The sequence below is a fragment of the Myxocyprinus asiaticus genome, chromosome 30, assembly GCF_019703515.2.
Source record: "Myxocyprinus asiaticus isolate MX2 ecotype Aquarium Trade chromosome 30, UBuf_Myxa_2, whole genome shotgun sequence".
In the NCBI taxonomy this organism is placed as follows: Eukaryota; Metazoa; Chordata; class Actinopteri; order Cypriniformes; family Catostomidae; genus Myxocyprinus; species Myxocyprinus asiaticus.
Window position 1 is genome coordinate 5,600,441 of NC_059373.1, and position 26,642 is coordinate 5,627,082.

Here is a 26,642-nt window from a genome sequence, read left to right on the forward strand (position 1 = left end):
TTTCCCTATTGGTCCACTAGTTCTTGATCAACAGCTCCTCCTCTAGCCAGTCATTCAAAGAGGGGAGGTATCGTCTTTCCAATGCAACTCCGACGGCTGCTGCTCAGTATTATATTATTTGTGGTTGATAGATATGCTGCTTGTGTCTGTTTTGAGTATTTTCTGCCAGCTCCCAATGTGTTGTCCGAGTAGGCCATTATCATAGTCCGTTAACACGTATCGAGTCGGCTGAATTTAGTTAGCAGAGTCTTTAGTTTAGGCATTATTTAAGACTTCCTTGTTTGTAGGTTATTAGATTTTGTTTGCTTTTCTGATGACTTTGCTTTAATTTATTTTTTTATTTTTTATTTTTTTGCAGCATATTTTAAATGTGTTTATATATCTTTGATTCAATTTGTTATTTTTTTCTTCTGCTAATTTGTTATTTGTTATCTGCATTAATTATTTTGATCTGAGCTTATTATTTTGATCTGCACTTTTTATTTGTTTTTGCGCTTATTATTTTTTGATCCGTGACCGTAATATTTTTGACGGGATTTTGATCCCATAGATCATGTACATCATTCAGTTAAGATGGATAACAGATGTGTCCATGTTTATCTATTCCTGTAATTGTATTTACAGTGGTTAGTCAGAGGATGCAAAACAAGATCATTATGAAAAAGACAATTGTAAAATGGATTTGCAATGCAAATCTGACTGGATGAGCCATGTTTGAAGTCTTTGTAAAACAGATAAAACATACTATATATATTATATACATAAAACAATAGTTTAACAAAACTAATTAACTTTACATGGAATATTTTGATTATTATTAATAATAAATAATTTATTTAAATAATTATAATTTAAAATGTAAAAATAATTAAAAATAAAACAATACACTAAATTAATAATATTCAAGCTCACCTCCAAACAAACAGAGAAGAACATAAGTGAGACTTCATGGCTTCAGGCTCAGCTTGTATAATCTGAAAAACAAGAGAGACGCATTAAACTCAAAGTGCATTGATAAAATAAAATAAAAAAATAAAACAAAAATAAAAAAGGTAATTCCATAAATCTGCAATGCTTCAGTCATAAAATGCTTAGAATATGAAAATATTAAACATACACTTACTTAAAACTATAACACAAACGTAATTGTATCTCCTTCTTAAAAATAATTAATGATAATAATGATTTATTAATGCAATATTACAACTATTTATCAATCTTTTTACTTCTAATTTAAAGTTCCTCAGCAAAGAAACCAACAATAGTTTTGTTAAATTAACAGGTTTGTTTTAGTTTATTCCAGTTTAGAGGCTAGTTTAGATAAATTGTTATGAGATTAGATTGTGACGGTTTGTTTACCTGTAAATACAGCTACTGCCATCCTCATCAGCACTGAGGTCAGCTGGGGTCATTTAGAGGTCATGTGGGGGCGGGGCTGTTTAGTGGACTACAAGAAGGTCATGTGACCGGATGGGGAAAGAAAGAGCAAAAACAGCAAGCAGAAAAAGGCGAGAAATCCCCAAAAAGAAACAGCTTCAAAAAAGCCATTTTAAATTATTGAATCTTAAAGTATGAATGTTAGAAAACAAAGACAATGTATACTGAATTTCTTTGCATGTGCAACATGTTACTGGTGCAATAGTTGAGCAAAATCTTAATAATTCTATTAATACTAGAATGGTTTTATGTATATTGTATTATATATTTAACTTCAGTACGGTAATTGCTTTCATATGCTTTGCCACAGAACAGTGTATCATGATGGCACAGTGCGTTCGGAAATAATTATGACATTATCAGATAATAAGGTGAGTTAATAATTGCAAATTTATTTCAAGATAAGACGCAGAGTATGGTACATTACAAATGAGTGTGAATTTAATTATGCAGATTGCAATTAAATTTAATCCTGTCAAAACACTTGCATCTGATTAAGTTCGAAAATACACAAGAAAAAAAGTAACTGTTGCCAATCATTTTTTTTTTTTTTTTACATTTTTTTTACATTTTTATTTTTATGGTGTGCATTTGGTTTCTCTTTTTATGCAGGCTTAAGGGCTTTATATTTTAAGGCTTTTCTTATCATAATGTACACAGATGTTAGTTTAGATTATGAAGCTTTACCGAAAGTAATCAAGGATAAAATGTTCTCTCAAACACAATGATTTCCGTTTAAAAAGTTTATTTATAATCAACTGAGATGAGAATTAAAGGGCTTCCACAAGCTTACAAAGATTATAGTTCTTAACAGAAATGTACTAAACTGCCACCACCAGAACCACAATAATTTCCATAACTATAACCTTTCAGGACACATTTGATTAGATTTAATATTTAATAGTTAAAAAAACAATAAAAAAAAACAATGAAAAAAAAAAACAATAAAAAATTTAATAAAAACAGTAGTAGTTAAAGTTTTGTCAATTGAATTAACAATATCAGGTTTAGAAATGACTCACAACACTTTGCTGTGCAATTAAAAAGCATTACAACAAGTTTTAAAAGGAAACACAAAGTGCTAAAATTGCTTTGCTTTGGTTTATTTTATTTTTTTATTTTTTTTATTTTAACCCATCAGTACTATATAACATACTAATGGACAGTCTAAAGAAAGCCAACAGTAACAGCGTATACCTGTGATTAAATGTGTTCTAATACATTAGAATTGCACAGTTAAGTGTCACAAAGTAACTTGCAACATCTAGTCTATGCTTGAAGATTGTCTTAAAAGAACATCTCAGATATCAGCTCAAATTGGAAAATTTAATTGGGGATTTTGAGTCAGTTTACTCTGAAATTTGGCGTAATCGTTAAAAACACCTATTACCACAGAGCTCATTAAATGGTTAAAACGCTTAACACAAAAATAAGACATAACTATGCAGGCTTTTCTCATCAAAACTGAAAGTGCACATTGTTTTTACGACATGCTCCTATAAGCCCTTTAACGCTGAATAACTTCCAGTTCAAAAAAAGAAACAATCAAAGAAAAAGAGGAAAACAACAAGTGCATCAAGATTTTCTTTACTTTTTTTCTAGTTAATTTTCATTTAAGGTATAATTTACAAGGGACACATTGAAGCTGATCAACAATCTAAAAAAAAACAACAAAAAAAAAAAAACAGTATCTACATAAACTGACCTGGCTAAATCTAAACATCATACACTTCACTTCTGCCCTTAGCCGATAGTGCCCGCCGCCTCCTCACATATGTGGGTCTATTTGACTTCTGATTGGTTCTTTGATTTAAACTACATAATCCAGTGAACAAAATCATATTATTCCACTTGTGGGGGTTGTCCGTGTATCAAGAGCTTACCAGCAACAAAACGATCAGTTCCAATGAATTAATTTTAACATCTTCAACTGGCTTTATATTTTTGTCGTTTTGCTTGATTTTATTTGAAAAAGGAAATAGAGTCCATAGAAAATCCATTACTTGGGAGGGCACAGGGAGGACTGTGGCAGATCAGAACCGGGGATACGGCTGCTCTCTGTACACTCCTTTGCTTTTCCTTGCTGGTGGCGCCTTGTTTCGGTTGTTTTTCCATTCCTCCTGGCCTGAAGAGAGAAACAAGGTCAAAAAGGAGAGGTCAGGAAGTTCACTGACCTTTACGAGAAATATAGTTTGAGTTCGGAATAGCATATACTTTAACTACTTCTGCCATATCCAGCTATGCCATTCTGAACTCGACCATTGTCCTTTAGGCCATGCCAAAATTGCTATGTTCGGAAAAGCACACTACCATATTAATCTCAGTGTTTCTAGTAAGTGTATCAGAATCAGAATCAGAATCAGAATCAGCTTTATTGCCAAGTATGCTTACACATTCAAGGAATTTGTCTTGGTGACAGGAGCTTCCAGTGTACAACAATACAAAAACAATACAAAAACAGCAACAAGACATAGAAAATAATAAAAAAATAAAAAATAAAACTAACTATACACATATGTACAGACAAACACATACATACATACACACATACACATGGGTAGTGCAAATCTAATACAATCTGTTATGTACAGTGCAAATACAAATCTGTTATGTACAGTGCAAATGTATAAATAAAGAGCGCTTCCAAATTAGAACAGCACATCCTCTTTAACGTTGTTACATCTGTACACCAACTTTCACTGATATAAAAGCATGTTCCACTACCTCTCGTTTTCCCTGTTAACTCCCATGCGATCCGCTCTGAACAACCCGGCAGATGTAACGCGCTGTCCGGAATGGCTTCACTCAGCCAGGTTTCTGCGACACACAAGGCAGCAGAGGTTGAAAAGTCCTAGTTTGTGCGGGTGAGGAGATGTAGTTCGTCCGTTTTGTTAGGAAGAGAGCGGAGATTCACTAATACTCGGCGGCGCTGTTCGAAATCCGTGCCGACGGAGTTTGACCAGCGCACTGGCTCGTCTCCCTCGTCTGCGTCTCTTGAACAGCAGAGCTGCGCCTCCAACTAAAATGTCTAACAAAACTTCTGAATATTCGAAAACCGGGAAAAGATTGTCTGGTACATGTTGTCGAATGTTCAGCAGTTCGCCTCTGTTAAAACTGACTGGAAAAAAGATTACTAAACACAGGACAAACAAACAAAAACAACAAAAGAACTGAGGAGCTCCACACCGAGGCAGCCATCCGCGGCGCCATTATATATGTCATGTATATGTATGTATGGTACTATGCTATTCCAAACATATACATTTTCAGTTGAATTGGTAATTACATTACTAATTGTAATGTTATTGCATACATTTACAATTTTGACTTAATACTCTACAACAGACCTACAAAACGGCTGAGGCGTCCATGCCAAAACACTGAAACATATTTTTATCCACATTATTTTGGTGCGTAGGCAGTGGAAATACGTCACATGTTCTTGCCAAGCATTGTCGGAAGTATGTCATGTGGAGAAGTCCCATGGTAGCTCCTATCCTATGGGGGAGGAGTTTCTACTAACATGGTGACTGGGGCAGAGAGGCCTCTGCCCAAGGAAGATGCAGTTTACCAACAGGGAAATGAATTAGCGGAAGATATACATCACATGGGGTTAACTATGGGGAACCAACACATGCGGAGCAGCTACCCCAGTACAGGGCTTAGTTAGCACAAGAACTGAGCTGGCAGCGAGTTTCTGCGCAAACTCGTCTGCAACAGGATCGGAGGAAGTCATCCAGGGAACACAGTTTGTGAACACTACTGGGAGTCAACAGCGCACGTCTTCAGCTCAAGGGAGGTGAAAGGCTCTATGCGCAAGTGATACACCCGGCCAGCTGTCCTGGACTTACCTGCTTGTGCCTGCCACTTCACGGGACGAAACCGGTTCCACCCAGAGAATGTAGAACCTCGCAAATGTGTTGGGTGTTGCCCAGCCTGCTGCTCTGCAAATGTCTGTTAGAGAGGCGCCACTGGTCAAGGCCCAGGAGGCTGCCACACTCCTGATAGAATGGGCTCATAGCCCTGCCGGGGACGGCATGTCATGAGCGTGATATGCCATTGCTATGGCGTCAGTGACCCAGTGGGCGATCCTCTGCTTGGAGACAGCGCTTCCTTTCCGCTGTCCACCAAAGCAGACAAAGAGCTGCTCAGAGACTCTAAAGCTCTGCGTGCGATCCAAATAGATGTGTAAAGCGCGCACCAGACACAGCAACGTCAGGGCTGGGTCTGCCTCCTCTTGGGTCAGTGCTTGCAGGTTCACGACCTGATCCCTTAATGGGGTCGAGGGAACCTTGGGCACATAGCCTGGTCAGGGTCTCAGGATCACGTGAGAGTAGCCCAGACCAAACTCCAGGCACGTTTCGCTGACAGAGAACGCTTGCAGGTCTCCTATCCTCTTGATGGAAGTGAGTGTAGTCGGGGGGCAGTCTTTAAAGGGAGTGCCTTAAACTCAGCTGACTGCAGGGGCTCAAAGGGGGCTCCCCGTAGACTCTGAAGAACTACAGAGAGGTCCCATGTGGGAATAAGGTGCGGTCTGAAGGGATTCAACCTTCTGGCACCTCTCAGGAACCTGATGATCAGGTCGTGCTTCCCTAAGGACTTATCGTCCACTGTGTCGTGGTGTGCTGCTATAGCGGCTACATACACCTTCAAGGTGGAGGGGGACAGCCACCCTTCCAACCTCTCCTGCAGTAAGGAAAGCACCTGACTGTGCATCTCTGGGGGTCTTTGTGTTGGGAAGAACAACACTTAGCGAACAGATGCCACTTCAAGGCATACAGGCGCCTCATAGAGGGGGCCCTAGCCTGAGTGATTGTGTCTACCAATGCAGGTGATAGGCCACTTAAGTCTTCCGCATCCCGTCCAGGGGCCAGACATGGAGATTCCAGAGGTCTGGTGGCAGGTGACAGATGGTGTCCCATCTCTGAGAAAGAAGGTCCTTCCCCAGGGGAATTCACCAGTGGGGGCTGTCGTGAGAAGCATGAGGTCCGAGAACCATGTCTGGGTGGGCCAATAGGGTGCTACAAGGACGACCTGCTCCTCCTCCTCCCTGACCTTGCACAGGGTCTGTGCAAGTAGGCTCACTGGGGGAAACGCATATTTGCGTAGTCCAGGGGGCCAGCTGTGTGCCAGCGCGTCTATACCAAGAGGTGCCTCGGTCAGGGCGTAAAAGAGTGGGCAGTGGGAGGATTCTCGGGAAGCAAACAGGTCTACCTGTGGCTGCCCGAATCGACTCCAAATCAGCTGGACCACCTGAGAGTGGAGTCTCCACTCTCCCCTGAGGGTAACCTGTCATGACAGCGTGTCCGCTGCAGTGCTGAGGTCGCCCAAGATGTGAGTGGCTCACAGGGACTTGAGGTGCTGCTGACTCCAGAGGAAGAGATGTTGGGCGAGTTGTGACATACAACAGGAGCATAAGCCGCCTTGACAGTTTATGTGTGCCACTGTTGCCATGCTGTCTGTCCGAACTAACACATGCTTGCCCTGGATCAACGCAGGGCGAGCAGAATTGCCAACAACTTGAGGAAGTTGATGTGCCAACATAGCCACGGGCCCGTCCAGGAGCCGGCGCCCCAGCCCGTTTTGGAGGCAACTGTCATAACCACGACACGCTTGGAGACCTGCTCTAGGGGAACACCTGCCCGTAGAAATGTGAGGTCGTCCAAGGGCTGAAGAGGCGGCGACAGACCAGCGTGATGGCCACGCGATGTGTCCCATGGCGCCATGCCATCTCGGGACTCAAGTCTGGAGCCAGTGCTGAAGCGGTCTCATATGCATCAACCCGAGCGGAGTTGCCACCACTGAGGATGCCATATGCCCCAGGAGCCTCTGAAACAGTTTCAGTGGAACCGCTGTCTTCTGTCTGAACGCCTTCAAACAGGTCAGCACCGACTGTGCGTGCTCGTACGTGAGGTGCGCCATCATCGAGAAAACTCTGAGCTCTGAACTGGGAGGAGCTTGCTCTTTTCCCAGTTGACCCGAAGCCCTAGTTGGCTGAGGTGCGAGAGCACCAGGACGCCCTTGGCGACATGCAGATGGCGTGCAGGATCTTGAGCCGCGCCGGGGTAGGATGTGCTGGATAGCTTCCGTCTGCTGCTTCACTGCGTAGAACTGCTGGGCAAAGTCCTCGATGGTGTCGCTGAACAGGCCAACCTGGGAAATTGGGGTGCCAAGGAACCGTGCCTTGTCGGCCTCTCCCATCTCAACCAGGTTGAGCCAAAGGTGGTGCTCCTGGACCACCAAGATGGACATCGCCTGCCCGAGAGACCACACCGTGACCTTTGTCATCCGGAGGGCAAGGTCGGTCGCCGAGCGCAGCTCCTGCATCAATCCAGAACTACCCTCATGCAGTTCCTTTAACGCCTTGACTTGGTGGACTTGCAGGAGATTCATGGCTTGCAGGGCGGAGGTGTCTTGTCCAGCGACACCGTAGGCCTTGGCCATCAGGGACGACGTAAACCTACATGCCTTGGATGGGAGCTTTGTGCGCCCGCACCAGGTGGCGGCGTTCTGCAGGCATAGGTGCACCGTGAGCACCTTATCCACCAGGGGGATCACCGAATAGCCCTTGGCCGCCCCACCATCGAGGGTAGTGAGGGCAGGGGAGCTGAAAGATCGGGACTAGGCAGTTAAAGGTGCCTCCCACGACCTTGTCAGCTCCTCGTGCACTTCCGGGAAGAAAGGAACCGGGGCGGGGCGTGGCTGTGAGCGGTGCAGCGAGCCCAGGAACCAATCATCAAGCCGTGAGGGTTCAGGGGAGAGCAGAGGGTTCCACTCTAGCCCAATGCTCACGGCTGCCTGGGAAAGCATGTCCGTCATCTCCATGTCAGCCTGTGACTGGGCGACCATACCCGAGGGGGGGAGCCCAGCTGAGGCTTCCGCGTCCAACTGGACAAGCCAGCTCTCCGATACTGCGCTCGAGAGCTCATCACCTTTGTGGGCTCCGAACAAGAGGTCAAACTCGCCGTGAGATGAGCCGGCATACTCATCCGGAAGCCCGATCGGGGCGGACGAGCATGCTGGGGAATGGGAGGTCTGTGGGGGGATACCCGGTGGATGTGATCCCATTGGGGTCCCCAAATCGCCCCCAGTGCTAGCCGTGCTGGCCTCATACCCGTAGGTAGAAGGACCGGGGCGGGGAGCTATTGGGGTGGCTTACTTTCTTATGAAGGCAAGCCGCGACCGCATCGTTGCCATGGACATGTTCTCACAATGAATACATGACCCAACCACGGACACTGTCTCCATGTGGGCAGCGCCCAGACACGAAAGACAGCGATCATGACCATCAGAAGGCAAGAGATAACGACCGCAACCAGGAATAACACACAAACGGAAGGGCATCTTTAAAAAGACATTCCGTGTGTGCCGTTCTTTTAAAGAAATATACTCTTTTTTAGAATATGCTCTCTTATTTCTGCCAAAGCGCCCAGGGGCGTTCTCTGCAGTGCACCAGTGCAGAGGGGGGAGAAGCCGCTGAAATGCGGCGTCAGATCCAGCAGAGGTGAATGAACAGCCGTGGGAATTCAGCTCAGTGAGCATCGACCGTTCGGCTCCGAAGAGAAAATCTGAATGAGTGGTTGCATACCAGCTCCTTTTATACCCGTATGTTCGGGAGAGTGGTATGCAAATACCACTCGCCAATTTTCATTGGCCTTTTTTCAAAGACCAGAGGTTTTTCGGGCTCCCAAGAGTGACCCCTAGTGTCACTACATCGACACAACGTCAGGTGAGTGACAGATAGTGAATCATGGCCACTCACATGATATGAGGACTCTAGTCATATCAGTAACCTTATAAAAGCTGATTTATTTTATATGGGGCAGGGGCACCCTCATTTTAGAATCACATGACCAGCTGAATACTACTCGCTTAATCTCAGTAACCACTTTCACTTTTTGATTAAATTAATCATGGCTGATTGTGAATAGTGAATTTCTACAATGGCATTTGTAACTGAAAACTATTAATGTTGAATGCTGCATCCACACCACTAGGTGTCACTCTAAGTCCAAGACAACACGAGTGTGTGCAAAAAGTTACTGAGTGTTTTTCATAGACACAGTATGCAAGCTTTTTCCTTCATTGCATTTTATCAAAACAGTAAAATATAATTTACTTATCTATTTATTTATATGATTATTTAGTATTCTTTATGTTCATTAATGTTTTGTTTAGTGTTTATTTTATTTATTTTTTATATTGTTATAATTGCTGTTATTACCATTACTGGCACCTTATATTTCTTTTATTGTTATTACTGTTTTTATTTATTTTTTTATTTTTGTCAGTGTATTGATGCTTTGGCAATACTGAATGCAGGGCTGTAGCAAGTAATTCTGGGCCCCCTGGCTGTATACTGCTCAAGGGCGTCCTCAAAAATGCAGTTTTGAATTTGTTGTGGGCCCCACTGGACCTTTGGGTCCCTATAATCATTACCACCTTTCACCCCACTAGCTACGGCCCTGACTGAATGTACTGTAAATTTAATAATGGCAATGAAATACTTTGAAATGTAAATTGTTTTAAATTATATGTGCATAGCCTAATTAATATTCATGAATGCTTTACAATTTTGTGACATCAAACTAAATGACACCCATGGTTGAACTCAACTGAGATGCTGATCTTGATAAAATGATGTGTTGTCTAAAATGCAGCAATGCAAAAGAGTGCAGTTTTTACACAATGCCAGCTCCAAATCTGGGGGTCATGACCTCATTCAATATCTGCCATTCAGAGTGCATGGCATCTCTGACAATTAAATAGGGCCTAATGGTCTTCCTAACGCAGACAATTTAAAGATCCTTCAGAAAGACGTTCCCTAACCGTCCCCCTTTTGTCCTCCACTTGAGAAAGTACAAAACACCTCTAATTGCACTAGAGGATCAAATAGCCACATGAAAAGGTTTCACTCAAGTGTCCTTAGCCAAAAGGTTACTGCCGCTATTTGTGTAACAGAAGAGCTCATTCACGACCATCCGTGTTGATGAACGAAAACGGTATCGACGGAGGCTTTTGTGTGATCCTGCTCGTCTTCATCTTGTCTTAGGGGTATAAAGGCAAAAAGGCCATTTTTCAAAAGTAACTTGTTTTCTACCAATATTCTTTAATTAGAGACCTGTCAGTCTCAGGTTAGCCTGCACTAGCCTCAAGGAAAAAGGGTTCAAGTGTGCTGTCCTTGTGTTTAGGAAGAACAAGGATGTGTATCAGGCGGATAATAGGGAGTTCTTTGAACTGTCAAGCTGTCTATTTTGTACCACCCGGAGAAGTGTTAACTGGTGTGCTATGGATTGCTTATGTGTGTGTACATGGCTCGGTTTTAAAACTAGTTGCAAAGTGAGAAGTGTTTGGAAAGTGAGACTAGAAGTTAAAGTTACATTTAAAGGGATAATGCAAGCTCAAGCTCATTTAGTTCCAAACCCAGATTTATTTTCGTTCATCTGGGGAACACAAAAGGAGATGAATAGACAGAATGTTATGGTTTGAAAGTCACCATTCATCTACTCTCTATTGCATCTTTTTGAAAAAAAATTACATGAATGCAAAGTTATTCTGATACAAGCTCTATCTAGTCATTGAATTGAAACTATACTCCTCCCAATGAAACATCCCGTGCCCCATTTCTTGCTCTCTCATTGGCTGTAGGTCAACGCTGCAGTTGTATTCAGTCAAAACACATTTCATATTGTGCGATTTGGAATCGCAGACAGGTCCAGATATTTAACATGCTAGATATCTCACTGACATCGGCGACGCATCTGCGCTTCTCTCAGATCACGCCTTTGATAATTCATACATTGCATTCGTCACTCACGGGAGCGAGCTCTGATTTGTCTATGATTTCGGGCTTTTGTCGGCAATCTCCATAAAACTGTCGGCGAGTGAAAATCGGCCTAAAATCGTGTAGTGTAAACTCGGCATTAGAATCTACAGTACATAGCAACGGCCTAGTAACCACTCAGAACACCCTAGAAAATGGATAGAAAAACTCTAAATACTAATCAGAACTCCTAGCAACTACATAGCCACAGACTAGTAACCACTTAGAACACCCTAGAAAATGGATAGCAAAACTCTAAAACTAATTAGAACACCTTAGCAACTACATAGCAATGGCCTAGTAACCACTCAGAACACCCTAGAAAATGGATAGCAAAACACTACAAACTAATCAGAATACCTTAGCAACTACATAACAATGGCATAATAACCACTCAGAACACCCTAGCAAATGCACAGCAATACACCAAAAAAATAAAAAATAAAATCACAACACCTTAGCATCTCCATAGCAACATCCTAGTAACCACTCAGAACACTCTAGCAAACGCATAGCAACATACTTAAAACTAGCAATGCATTAGTAACATAGCACCACCCTAGTAACCACTTAGAACACCCTAGAAAATGCATGGCAAAACAACAAAAACTACTCAGAACACCGTAGCAACTACATAGCAATGCCCTAGTAACCACTCAGAACACCCTAGCATAGTGGAAGCATGTTTTGCATGGGAAATCATCAATCACATTTGAGGAAATATAGAAAAATGAAAAGAACATTTTAAAACTTAACGGCCAACAAAAATAGCCATTGATTCCATCAACACTATTTCTTACAAATAAGGCAACTGTAAACACAGAGCAACTGCTTACATCTGCACAATTCCCCATGAATGCAAATGCATTTGTCTATATGCAGTAAATACATACATACATTAATATTCTAGCTAGTGAATAAATATAATGGTGCTCCTTATCTTTTTTTCTGGGACAATGAGCTGACAACTACATCAGCAATTTCTGAGTGCTGCAAATTTTTTCAGATATCATTGTTATATTCAAGCTATTCCATACCTACAGTGTTCATAAGTGTGACCTTATTTGCCTTCCAAAAAACTTGTCTTGCACAAGTGAAAACGTGTCCAATGGCAATTTGATTCTTTTGCTGCATCCAAACCCTTCTTATGTCAATATTCATTGTAAATATGTGTTCATGTGAATACAATCTCCCTGTATAGATACTGCAACTGAAAGGTTTGCAATGCAAGCAATATTCATAACATAAGTAGTGAATCAAGAAACAACAAAAAAATCTAAAATAATAATATTAATAATAAAAAAATTAAAAAAATGCAGCAAGACATGCTGATAAACGACTAGAGTAATTTCACATGATTATAATAGAAACACTGCTTACCATAAGAATCATATGATTCTCCACTGATACCATGACTGTATTCATAATAATCTTCTGAGCTGTGGAGAGAAAAGAGAGAGACAGATATTTAGAACAATCTTCTGAAATGTTAGGGAAACATTCACCGTTTTAACCTAGAGTAATAGTGAAAAATGCCCTCCGATTGCCTGTACATTTGATTTATTTTGAGGACACACTTTGTTTTTGAGGAAATCAACTAATTCAAATAACACAGAAGATTGTGTAGATTTATGTATGTTGTAGGATCTTATGGTTAGAAGCATTATTAATTTCCATGCTCAGAGGCCAGCAGTCACACTGAACATTCCTCAAAGTCATAAATTCAAGACTCTGCTCTGCTGGCGCCAAGGAGTCTAGCTGAAACTTGCATCTGGCCAATAAAATTGTCAACGAACAAAGGGCAGATCTGTCTGAACACACTCTTAGAAAACCCCCACAACTGGCACACACATTCCAAGACCAAGGAGCTTGTGGTGGACTTCAGGAGAAAAGACAGAGAACACAGCCCCATCACCATCAATGGAGCACCGGTGGAGAGAGTCAGCAGCTTCAAGTTCCTCTGTGTCCACATCACTGAGAAATTCACATGGTCCATCCACACTGAAGACATTGTGAAGAAGGCTCACCAGTGCCTCTTCTTCCTGAGATGGCTGAGAAAGTTTGGAATGAACCACTGCATCCTCACACAGTTCTACACCAGCACTTTAGAGAGCGTCCTGACTGGCTGCATCACTGCCTGGTACGGCAACACACCATCCTCAAACAGAAAGCCCTGCAAAGGGTGGTGCGAACTGCCAGACACATCATTGGAAGTGAGCTTCCCTCCCTCCAGGACATATATACCAGGCAGTGTGTGAAAAAAGCTCGGAGAATCATTAGAGACTCCAGCCACCCTAGCCATGGGCTGCTCTCACTGCGACCATCATGCAGGCGGTATCGCAGCATCAGGACCCACACCAGCTTCTTCCCCCAAACAATCAGACTTTTGAACCCTTGATCACTCACGACCAACATATTTCAGCACTGCACTTTATTAATCTCACACTGGACTGCCATAATTATATTTCTCTTAACAACACACTGGCAACTGACTATCAACCGACAGCCTGAATGTCAGTACAACACTATACAACCTTACTGCACATTTATATATATATTATTTTTATTATATGCTGTGTGTTCTATATTGTGTGTATTGTATACTGTACATTGTCTATTATTATTTGTATATTGTGTTGTGAGTAATTATTTGTATATTAGTTTTGTAAATTGTGTTGTGTAAATCTGATGTTTATTGTAAATTGGTATATGTCATCACTGTCATGACTGCTATGTTGCTTGGACTGCACACAAGACTTTCACCCACTGTTGCACTTGTGTAGATGATTGAGTGACAATAAAGTGATTTGATTTGATTTGAGACAGATAAAGAACAGTCACCATGGAAACCTCATGGAAAGCTAAGATACTCCTTTGTCCTTTGACTTAACCAATTTGACACACTTAAAATGAGATATTTCCTGTGTCACATGCTAAAACTCCGAGCAAGACGAGAGAGCTTGAAAACTTACTGTCTTTGGAAGGATCCCTTTGAACTCAAAACTAACTTTTATTGGGTTTTAACAATGCATATACATATATTATGAACTATAACACTATAAAAGACTCCATTTCTCCACTTCTGAATACACATAACCTACTTTTAATATGCTAAGATGCATCACATGATGCCTGACTGTGGTTAGAATCATAGAATGCATTAGTGCACACATGATGCTCAATTATACAATGTATAATAATGTATATTCAAATGTTAATGTGTAGCGAAGTAACCATGAAGGGAAAATATGTCATGTTTCATATGTAAATGCTTGCCCATCTATGTAGAGAGTGTTGATGTTAACAGATTCCATGTCTCTTACACCAATTTCATTATATAAAATGTATGATTCAACATGTAATTTTTCGAGCAGGAAACAGGACAATGAATTATTAATCCCCTTTAGAAGGAAGGACAGAAATTACCATGTGACCCAGCAAAAGATACTTCTGATTGGCTCAAGACACTTTTGGGGTGCAGTCAATCTCAATAGTACAAAGCCTCCCGCCTCAGAAAAACCTTGTCTTCTCCTCTTCCTCTTCTCCTCTTCCTCTCTTCCTCTTCAGCACTCTTCATCCTCCGTGCTCTTGCCCTCATGGCTCTTAGCACTTGCTCCGGTGCCCCTTTGTCTTCGCACAATGTAGAGTTCAGGAAGCTTGGAACACAAATTTCTGAAGAGAGTTCTCTTCTCTGCGCTACAACTCACAAATGTGATGGGGAGTCGCAAGTCTCCAGTGTGGGAGGCCACGCTTCCAAGCCCACCTCATCATCCCAGCAACAAACTGTCCATGATCTTAACAGAGGTCCAAAACATTGACAGAACCACCAGAACTTTCTACTGACACAGCCAAAGAACCAAAGCAACGACACACAAGTACATCTCCAGGCTTTTGTTGAAAGTGCTGTTGTCTCTTTAATATAATTTGAGGAATTTGATTGCAAATCGAGTTAGACTCAAAGAAGTATCGAATGGTTCTCAAGGCATTATCTATGGACTCCATGAAGTTAAATTTTCTCTGTACCGATAATTTCCATTCACTTTCTGTACAACTCACTTACCAACCTGTTTATGTTTGTCTATATGTGTTAGTTTTATGTTAGATTAGCAATGAAGTCTTGTCTGTATTCAAAGTTAATTTGACTGTGGTATATTTTGATAAATAATCTCGTCACTTGATTTTTCAAAGATCTGTGCTCCAAAGCTTGAACCATATCTCAGCATATTTGTGATATTAATTTCAATAAGTCATGAGAATAGTATTACTCCAATAACTGAATTAATCATAATTCCCTTATTAAAGCTAATTCCTTACAATAGAAATTGTGAGCGAATACAATACATTTTAATGGTGGAGAATTTTATTCAGACAAATAATCTAATTATTTGTCATTTATCCTTCTTATAACGGTGGTCGAATGCAACTACTTCCATTGTAAAATTCCTTACATATTATGGTGATGGTATGTGGACACTTTAATCCAAACCTTGTGCATTTATACTACCAAAATTCATACAATGTACATTCACACACACAAATATATATATATATATATATATATATATATATATATATATATATATATATATATATATATATATATGTATGTATGTATGTATAATATCTACAGTAGTATAGATAGATAGATAGATAGATAGATGATAGATAGATAGAGTGACAGACATGGAATGAGAGAGCAAGGCATGTGGCTGCCTGTTTGACATTGTCTGCTCCCTATTTAAGTGACAAAGCAACATATCAGTAGTCACATGAAGTAGTATAAGCCATTGGAGTAGCTATTTTCCAAGCAGATTTGGAAATTTGGAGAATTACTATCATAACTTCTCCATCATTTACACCATAATTCCTACCCTCTACCCCTCATTTCTGTCGTAATTCCTCCTATCATTCCTATCGTATCGATATGTAACGGCAACATAATTTCTATTGTACGTAACTTCTGCCCTATTTCCTATTGTAACCTATTTCCTATTTTTATTGTAACCCCTCCCCTAATTTCTAACGCAATTCCTACCCTATTTACTACTGTAACTCCTTCAACATTTCCATCATAACCCCTTCCCTCTTTCTCATTTCAATCATATCTCTTCCATCATTCCTATCATAACTCCTCCACTCATTCCTATCATTAATCCTCACTAATTCTATCGCAAACCCTTCCCTAATTTCTATCATAACTCCTCCACTATTTCCTGTTGTAACTCCTCCCACATTTCAATCATAACTCCTCCTTTTATCTGCCTAACACCAACATTTTTAATGTCAGTCATTGGTCTGTCCAGTCATTCAGTGATTTGTTCAAAGCTGTCAGATAAAATTCACAAATGAAAAACACGCACAGAGCTACCCACTCATACACTCAGTGTGACTTAATAAGCTGAGAAAAGAGTGTTGTGGCATTCCATAAGTTGTTAAGCGGAGAGGAAATCTTCAGTCAAAGCTCACAGCAGAGGTGCCTATCGCCTGCCTGCTGTTACTGCTAGTTTCATGCTTACAATTTTGTCTGTACACCAGGGAGAGGAAGATAGCATGAGAGAGAGAGAGAGAGAGCAAGAGGGAGGGATATGCGGTGATGCGGAGGAATCTATCTCTCCTTATTTCCCTTTCTGATTGTCTTTCACACCATATAGAACCTTTTCTCACCAGTCTAAAAACCAGCACTGGGTCCAAACCTTGTTAGACACCTTTAAATTCTACTCTGACACATCGTCGATATTGCTTCTTCCTTTAATTTGACTCACTCTCTCTCCTCCAGTGCTTCGCTTCTCCTGTTCTACTCAGTTACCCTGCTCACCTCGTTCTAGTCAAAGTAGAGTGTTAACAAATATGATGATGAATTTCAGTCACACACAAAACAATTCCTCTAATTAGCAACACACATAAACGATACAAACATACTGTCAAATAAATGACAATCACACCACACCACTTAGTAGCTAACAACCGTGTCCCTTTATAAAATTTACATCAAAACACAGTTCTAGAGTTTGGCACATTCACAACTAAATAATTAAATAAATAAAACACAGCTGAACGGAGTGCAATTCAGAGCATTGTTTCCAAGTAATCTGGATTATGTAATTAGATTACAAAATTAAATTATTGTAATTAGATTAAATTACATTTTAAAATACTCTTAATCATATTACTTTTTATGAATTACATGATTACATATTAATCAGGCAAAGGCAGTAAATTTATAATTTACTGCATACACAGACCTGAAATTAGCCACCAGCCATAATTATACTGAAGATGGAGCAGTAATCCACACAAAAATAGAGAACCTATTACATTAGTGTGGTAAAGTTAGTTTAAGTTTCATTAATTGCTTACATAAATGTGATTTTGCTTTTTTGACAATTTTTTTTTTTCACATGTGACGTTTTGTGACGTTGATGCAACCAAAGTGAGATGCTCCAAAAGCAGCTGTCTGATGCATGCGTACACTGATGCGTCCTTAGATAATCCCTTGAAATATATCTCAGACAGATTGATGAATTCAATTGGAAAATGGATTACTGTGGAATGTTGGCCACCTTTGTGTTGTCTTCTCAATGCTTTATTCGTCTGCCACAATAATGTAATGCATTTTAATTACTTGAATTATGTTTACAATTTATATTATATTATATGAACAAATATTCATATATGCAATTAATTGTGATTAATTTGATTAATTAATCGGCTTGTCATTTAATTGATTCCATTAATAAATTCATTTATTGACAGCCCTAATATATATTTATCATGTAAAAAAAAAAAAATATTTTAACCAAAATTCTTGAAAATCAAGTGACATTATTACTTGATGCTGTCTCACAGCTGTGCTTAGCCAGATAAAACAGACACTGATGTGTACTAACACACAGTGTGTGTATCTGATGTTCTATAAACAGATTAAATAACAGATTGGCTCGTTAAAACTGGCATCAGGTTTTTTGCTGTAGCGTATGGTAACAGGCAGTGTTTTTGTATGTGTGCAGACCACTGTTAAGTAAATCTATCATACAAACCCAAAAACTGCTCAGGTGTTTACCTCAAGCTTTACAACAGGTAAAAGTACAAGGGTGTCTAAAACCTTATTCTGTGTTCCATGGAAGAAAGAAAGTCATATATGATTGGAACAATATGAGGGTGAGTAAATGTTAACAGAATTTTCATTTTTGGGTGAACTGTCCCTTTAAGGGCCTCTCTATCTCTCTTGCTCGTGTGGTTAAGCAGATGGTGGGGTTGAATGTGAATGATGTACTACATGTCCCAGGTGAGCAGTGTGTTTCCTTATTATTGCATCTTGTTTTCACAGCTGGTAAATCGACGGCAGAGCATCTATGAAGAGTCTCGCTGGTCTAATCTATTGTGAGAGGCTTATCACTAATCACTAATTACACCTCCTTTCTGTCTCTCACTCACTCTCTTTTAAACATAAAGAGTTTTGAAGAGGTTTAGATAGCAGTGAGGTGAATAAACAAACATCATACAACGCTAATTACTGTATGTTCTTTTTATAAACACGGCAGAGTTTTCTTAAAGAAATAGTTACATTTTGTCACTATATACTCACCCTCATGTGTTCCAAACTATATGATTTTCTTTCTTCCATGGAACACAAAAGCAGAATATCCTGGGTGCATTTTTCATACAATGAAAGTGAACGTGGTCTGGGGCTGTTAAACCACAAAAATGACAAACAAATAAAATAAAATAAATAAATAACTAAAAAATACACAATAGAAGTATTATAAAAGTAGTCCATAAAACTTGTGCACTATTTTCCAAGTCTTCTAAAGCCATGTCATAGATTTGTGTGAGGAGAAGACTGATATTTAAGTTCTGTTATTCACTTTCCATGCCTTTTGTTGCAGCTTTAAAATCTCATTTGTGTTCACATTTATTCAAATATGGCACTTTGCATCAGGTTTGATTTCAACAGTGGCAAATATCATTGGTGCTCATAACAAAACATGACACATCAAGTTTGAATATGCGAGAACACAAATGAGCTACGCAGTGGTCAAGATCTTCAGTAAATAACAACTGGTCTTTTCTTCACACAAAGATTTAGTATAGCTTCAGAAGACTTGGAATATGCTGAACCAGACATGAATGACTTTTATGATATGTTTTTGGTGCATTTTTGTAATTTTTGGAGCTTGACAGCCTCTGTCCCCATTCACTTTCATACAATGAAAAAGATCACCAATCAGGGACAATCTGCTCCAGATCTTCTTTAGCGTTCCATGGAAAAAGAAAGTAATATGGGTTTTGAACAACACGAGTGTGAACAATGATGACAGATTTTTTATTTTTGGGTGAACTATCCCTTTAAAAGCAGTGTCTTGGCTTTGTATTAGACACGGTTTCCTACTGAAGACCAAACATGCGTGTAGAACATGTTTTAAATGCTCATTCAGGCCGTGACATTATGGTTTTTCATTCAACAAGAGATTGAATTGAAATAATTTTTTATCCCTTTAAAAAGATCCAGTGGAAAATCACAGGCCTTTATTGTGTGTTTTCAGGACATGCATTGTGTATTTATCAAGGCTAGTGTACCTTGTACACATTACCAACACCAAACGCCACTTGCAAATATATATCTGCATGTCCTATTTTATTTTCCTCATGCAAAGCGACAAATGCCATGTAAATCAAAAACATGATTTTCAAGACCCAAATATAAACAGCATGCCATTAATCAAAATATTGTATTTCTATGTATATTTAAAAAAATATACATACTAAAACATTCCATAAGTGTGTAAATAAAGACTTTTTTGTGTGTCTGAGATATAACAAAAGAGTCTTGTAACATGGGAGAGACTTGCGTGTTATTTTCTAAGGTATAAATTAAATCTAATTTTAGGGTGTGACAGCTTTCTTGTTTCTCTAACGGAACTGAATAGACCCAAAGGTCTAGAGAGACACAGGAATGGAGACGTCGCAGAACGAAGACACCAAACTGTGAAAATAGAGCTGAAACAAGTTAAATATATCACTGTCTGTCTGAGGAAGTGTTGATAAAAATGGAACATAGTACAGAAAATGTTAGCAAAGGAGAGAGAGAGCAGAGAGGATGATGGAGTGAGGGAAGACAGGTATAGCAGAGAGAGAAACCTGCAGAGTCTGAAGCTCTGAATGAAGTCAATCATGATAATTGTGACCGGTAGTGATGGAAGCAGAAATAAATGTATTGCTTTATTTACATTAAACTGGGCCAAACTATGCAGTAAGGAAATAGGAACAAACAGTCAAGATGTAGTTGTAGATCTAGGCCTAGATTTAGTTTCCAATCTCATATGATCCTACCTGAAAAAGTGAATTGACCACAGACACTGATTATTCACTTTGAGAAAAACTGTCAGAACATGCTACTAGAGTGCAGCCAGAAGCCTTTAAGATCTAAAGAAATACAAACCCAAATCTACACAGAGGATCAGCCACAACCCAATCACATTCAAACCAAAACCACAGAGAACTCCTACAAACCCACACTGATGCCAGAAACCTACCAGACATAAACCATTCAGAACACTGCCAGATCCAAAACAGAACATATTCAGAACCCTACCAGATTAAAACCAGAACTAATTCAGATCCCAGCCAGATCCTAACAAGAGAACCCTAACAGATTAAAAATAGAACATATTTAGAAACCTACCAGATTAAAATCTGAGCCAATTCAGAACCCTATGAGATACCAACCAGAACCCATTCAGAACTCTACCTACCAGATCATAACCAGAACCTATTTAGAACCTTCAAGATCCAAACAGTAACTCATTTAGAACCCTACCAGATTAAAACCTGAACCAGTTAAAAATGCTACAAAATCTGAAACAGAACTAATTTAGAACCCTGCCTACCAGATCAAAACCAGTGAATATTTAGAACCCTACCAGATTCTGACCAGAACCTATTGAGAATCCTGCCAACCAGATCATATTCAAAACATCCTCAGAACCCTACAATTAAAAACAGAATTAATTCAGAACCCTACCAAATTCCATCCAGAACCAATTTAGAAACCAACAAGATCACATCCAGAACCTATTTAGAACCCTTCCAGGATAAACCCCGAACCAATGCTACAGAATGCTGCAAGATCCAAAACAAAACACCCTATCAGATCCTAACAAAAACCTATTTAGATCCCAAACAGATTAAAATCCTCCAGGACATCTATACCAGGCAGTGTGTAAAAAAGCTCAGAGGATCATCAGAGACTCCAGCCACCCGAGCCATGTGCTGCTCTCACTGCTACCATCAGGCAGGTGGTATCACATCATCAGGACCCGCACCAGCTGACTTCATGACAGCTTCTTCCCCCAAGCAATCAGACTTTTGAACTCTTGATCGCTCATGATACATATATCAGCACCACACTGGCAACTGACTATCAACTGACAGCTGAATGTCAACACAACACTTCATATTTATTTCCACTGATTACATGGATGGAGGGGGGTACAGTGTATTTTTATTGTATACAGTCTTCTTATTTTGTGCATACATTTGTGGCAAGGAGGAGGGCAGGGCCGGGCTGTGATGACGCCAACGTAACAGGGTAAAAGGGAAAGGAGGAGGCAAGAACCGGCTTGACAATATATAATAAAAAGCAATGATTTAATGATTAACTTAAAGCAAAAGACATACAACATGGGGGGCCTGGGTAGCTCAGTGTTAAAAGACGCTGGCAACCACCCCTGGAGTTTGCTAGTTCAAATCCCAGAGCATGCTGAGTGACTCCAGCCAGGTCTCCTAAGCAACCAAATTGGCCCGGTTGCTAGGGAGGGTAGAGTCACATGGGGTAACCTCCTTGTGGTCGCTATAATATGGTTCGTTCTCGGTGGGGTGCATGGTGAGTTGAGCGCGGATGCCACGGTGGATGGCGTGAAGCCCCCACACACACTATGTCTCCGTGGCAACGCGCTCAACAAGCCACATGATAAGATGCACGGGTTGATGGTCTCAGACATGGATACAACTGGGATTCATCCTCCGCCACCCGGATTGAGGCGAATTACTACGCCACCACAAGGACTTAAAAGCACACTGGGAATTGGGCATTCCAAATTGGGTGAAAAAAGGGGAACCCCCCCCCCCCAAAAAAATAAAAAAACAAGGACATACAACACAAACGCATACAGGGCAGCTGCCTGTAGCTCTCTCTCTGCTGAACTGCTGCCTCCAGCCACCTTTATCCCTCTCGTCAGCTTGATTAGCCTGATTAGGGGCCGGGCGTGCATCATCACAGCCTGGCCCCACCCTCCTCCTTCCTTTGCTTCAGGCTGGGGAGACCCTGGCATGATATACATCAACCCCCTCCTTTCTGGAGGGGGCGTGCCCTTCCGGCCCCGCCTGCCGGCAGGTCTTCCCCACCTTTTCGGACCTGGGAGGGAGACAAGGGGAGGGAAAAACAAAAACAAAAAAAGAGAGGGAAAGGCCAACACGGAGCAACAGCGGGAGAGAGAGAGGAGAGAGAGAAAAAAACTTACTCGCCGGTTCTCTGATACGCCATAGCCTGGTCCTCGGTCACTCCTCCACCCTCTAGTGGATGACAGCCACTCCTCCCCAGGTGGATCAGAGGCAGTCCTCCAGCCCCTGGCAGACGGAATGCCCCACCACATTTTGGTGGATGGTAGGGGTCTCCTCCGCCCCTAGCAGCGGTTCTCCCGCTCCAGGCGGTCGGCAATGAGCCCCTCCCCGCTCGTGGAAGGCGGTCTTCTCTTTGACCCCGCCACGTTTTAGCGGCCGGTAGGGGTGTCCTCCACCCCTGGCAGTGGCCCGACCACTGCAGGCGGTCGGTAGGGAGCCCCTCCTCCCCTCGCGGTTGGCGGTCGTTCCTCCGCTTTCAGGCGGCCGGCTCCACAGTCCCCCGGCGGATGGCCACGGCTGCTCCTTTGGGGTGGATGGTAGTGGCTAGGACTCTACTACGGCGCATCCCTCCTCCTTCCCGGATTTTGGCACCAATGTAACGAGGTAGAAAGGAAAGAGGGAGGCGAAAACCGGCTTGACAATATAAATAATAATTTAATGATTAACTTAAAGCAAAAGACATATAACACACACATACAGGAAAGCTGCCTATAGCTCACTCTCTGCCGAACTGCCACCTCCGGCCTTTATCCCTCTCGTTGGCTTGATTAGCCAGATTAGGGGCCGGGCATGCATCATCACGGCCTAGCCTCGCCCTCCTCCTTGCCACAATTGTATATTGTATATTATTATCATTTTTTTGTATACAGTCTTGTGTATACTGTATATTGTATATTATTAGGTGTATATTGTATATTGTGTTGTGTAACAAGATGTGTAAACTGTGTTATGTGTAAATCAGATGTTTATTGTAATTGTCATACTGCTATGTTGCTTGGAACCACACCCAAGGCTTTCACCCTCTGTTGCACTTGTGTATATTGTTGAGTGACAATAAAGGGATTTTACTTTATTTTGATTTGATTGAAATCCAATAGAGAACACTACAAGATCCAAAACAGAACCAATTCAAAGCCCTTCCTACCAGATTACAGCCAAAACATATTTGGAGCCCTACAATTAAAACCAGAAAGTCAATGCAGAACACTACAAGATCAAACTAGAACCCAACCTAGCAGATCATAACCGGGACATACTCAGAACCCTACCAGATCCCCAGTAGAACCTATTGAGAACCCTAAAATATAAAAACCAGAACCTATTGAGAACCCATTAAGATTCAAACTAGAATATATTCAGAACCCTACCAGATTCAAACCTGAGCATATTCAGAACCCCACAAGATCCAAACTAGAATCCTGCCAAATCATAACCAAAACCCATCTAGATCTCTACCAAAACTCAATCAGAACCCTACCAGATCTACACAGAGACTGAGTCAGAACATCCTCATTCTGTGTCATGCTAAAAAGGTTGCATAGAATGACAGTGGCTGAGTGGTTAAGGCTCTGGGTTACTGATAAGAAGGTCAAGGGTTCAAACCCCAGCACCACCAAGATGCCACTGTTGGGCCCTTGACTCTGTCTGCTCCAGGGAGCCATATCATAGCTGACCCTGCACTCTGACCCCAGCTTTAAATCACCAAAGTGGCATTCAGCTGCTCATAAAGTATAGTTAGGACATTACTGATTTAAAAAACAGCACCATCACTATTTGAAGACAGGCCCCATTTCCAGCACCTTATCCTTGAGGTCATGCTAAATTGGTACTAAAAATCACTTGCCATTATATCAAACACAGTTGAAAGATATTTGGTTCATTAAATGAAGCTTAACATTGTGTTTGTTTTTGAGTTGCCACAGTATGCAATAGACTGGCATGTCTTAAGGTCAATATTAGGTCAAAAATGGCAAAAAAGAAACAGCTTTCTCTAGAAACTCATCAGTCAATCATTGTTTTGAGGAATGAAGGCTATACAATGCTTGAAATTGCCAAAAAACTGAAGATTTCATATAAAGGTGTACACTACAGTCTTCAAAGACAAAGGACAACTGGCTCTAACAAGGACAGAAAAAGATGTGGAAGACCAGATGTACAACTAAACAAGAGGATAAGTACATCAGAGTCTCTAGTTTGAGAAATAGATGCCTCACATGTCCTCAGCTGACATCTTCACTGAATTCTATCTGCTCAACACCAGTTTCATGTACAACAGCAAAGAGAAGACTCAGGAGTACAGACCTTATGGGAAGAACTGCAAAAAAAAAAAAAAAAGCCACTTTTGAAACAGAAAAATAAAAAGAAAAGGTTGGAGTGGGCAAAGAAACACAGACATTGGACAACAGATAATTGGAAAAGACTGTTATGGATCTTAACCCCCTTGAGCTTTTGTGACATTTTTTTTCAAATTTGAATAGTAATTGTTCACGTTATTAATGACCTGACTATACAGTGTGATCAGTTTAATGCCACTTTGGTGAATAAAAGTACCAATTTCTTTCCATAGGTGCAAAATCTGTACATTATTCCAAACTTTTGGCCACCAGTGTTTGTGCAAATTTATAATGTGTGACAAAAATAAAGGCTTCTTCTTCATCATCTACTTTTGTGTTTCATGTAAAAAAGAAAGTCATATGGGTTTGGAACAACACGAGGGTGTGTTAATGGTGATAGAATTTAAATTTTGGTCTGTCCTTTAAAATGTTATTATCAAGTAAATATAAGGAAAAAAATATATAAAATAATTTATACAATCTACACTTTTACTTATTTAAGAGAATGCATTTTAGAAGTCTGCAGTTTTACTTGGACAAACAACAAACCCAAAGTTGTATGAACTCATGGTAGATCGATATCTCTCTATCTATAAACTGAATTTTAAATTAGCTGCCACTAAAATTGCTCTTTCTCCCAGTAAATCTAAACTCTCAGAGCTGTGCCTCTTGAAGCAATGTTACCCTTTGAAAAGCAACAGACTAGAACTCCCCACAGCAGTGACATTTCCCAAACATACTACTCTACTGAGGCTTATAGCCATTCTGGCATTCAGTCCAATGTGTGGTGTGTGTTATGTGGGCCATATGGTGCTCTATAGCACTCTGAAAAAGGTGACAAGCAGTTTAAATGCTGTCAGACACATTCACCCACCTCTGAGCAATTCCACATGGAACAAGCTGCGTGGTGGCTCCATTGAGACAAGAAGGACCACAACACAAAAAAATCAAGAAAGTAACACACATGGGAGAATGTACGCACCTCTCAAACACACAAAAAAAGCTTTTTCATAAAAATACATTTGAGAAGGGATTTTACACCTCCCTTATGACCTTTGACCCTTTCAGTGCTCCAGCTAGATAAACCTGTCACTCTGATGAACGTTTCACCTTCAAGCACTCCCGTTTCTTTCATACAGGTATCGCCAGCCCCTGTCTACATTCCAAATGCCTCCAGCCAAAAATAAATGATTAAAAAGGGCTGCTATGATGATGCATTAGAGCTGTACTGATAAAAGAGTTTATTATGTAGCCTGTTACCACAAACATATCCTTAGACTCCATGAAGTCAGAGTTGCTTGAGTTTTACATACTGTAAGCTGACACATTTTATGTCATAAATTGCAATGAAAACAGTCTACAGATTTGTACAGATTAGAAGAAAATGCGAGTGGTGCTTGCCAGGAAAAATTGACAGTCATGTTTCTAGGGTGTATATGGTTGCTAGGGTGTTCTGGGTGGATGCTAGGTGGTTGTCTACTGGCCAAAGTCAAAAGATTTTCTGGTCCTTAAGAAATGGCTCAGGTCCGTCCTTCAACGTAAATCTGTTGGATTTTTTTGTAAGTGCTTTTATTCAATTATAGGCTTCACATTTCTGCCTGTAATCCCTTCAATAATTGCTGTTTTTCACTTCCATTGTAAGTGCCTCA

General features: G+C 40.7%; 1 protein-coding gene across 2 annotated transcripts in view; it reads right to left on the reverse strand.

The window, feature by feature from the left end:
- Positions 1 to 26,642, reverse strand: part of LOC127420981 (KH domain-containing, RNA-binding, signal transduction-associated protein 3-like) — a 213,004-nt gene that overhangs the window by 5,104 nt on the left and 181,258 nt on the right. Inside the window, exons 8-10 of one of the 2 annotated variants that reach the window (XR_007893922.1) lie at positions 12,641 to 12,699; positions 3,441 to 3,562; positions 913 to 974 (exon numbers count right to left, since the gene is read on the reverse strand). Coding sequence is in view for 1 of the 2 variants with exons in the window: in XM_051663653.1 (XP_051519613.1) it covers positions 3,471 to 3,562; positions 12,641 to 12,699 (151 nt within the window). In the remaining variant the exon portion in view is untranslated. Of the gene's footprint in view, positions 1 to 912; positions 975 to 1,827; positions 3,563 to 12,640; positions 12,700 to 26,642 lie in introns of those variants that run through there. The other variant, XM_051663653.1, reaches the window with a different exon arrangement.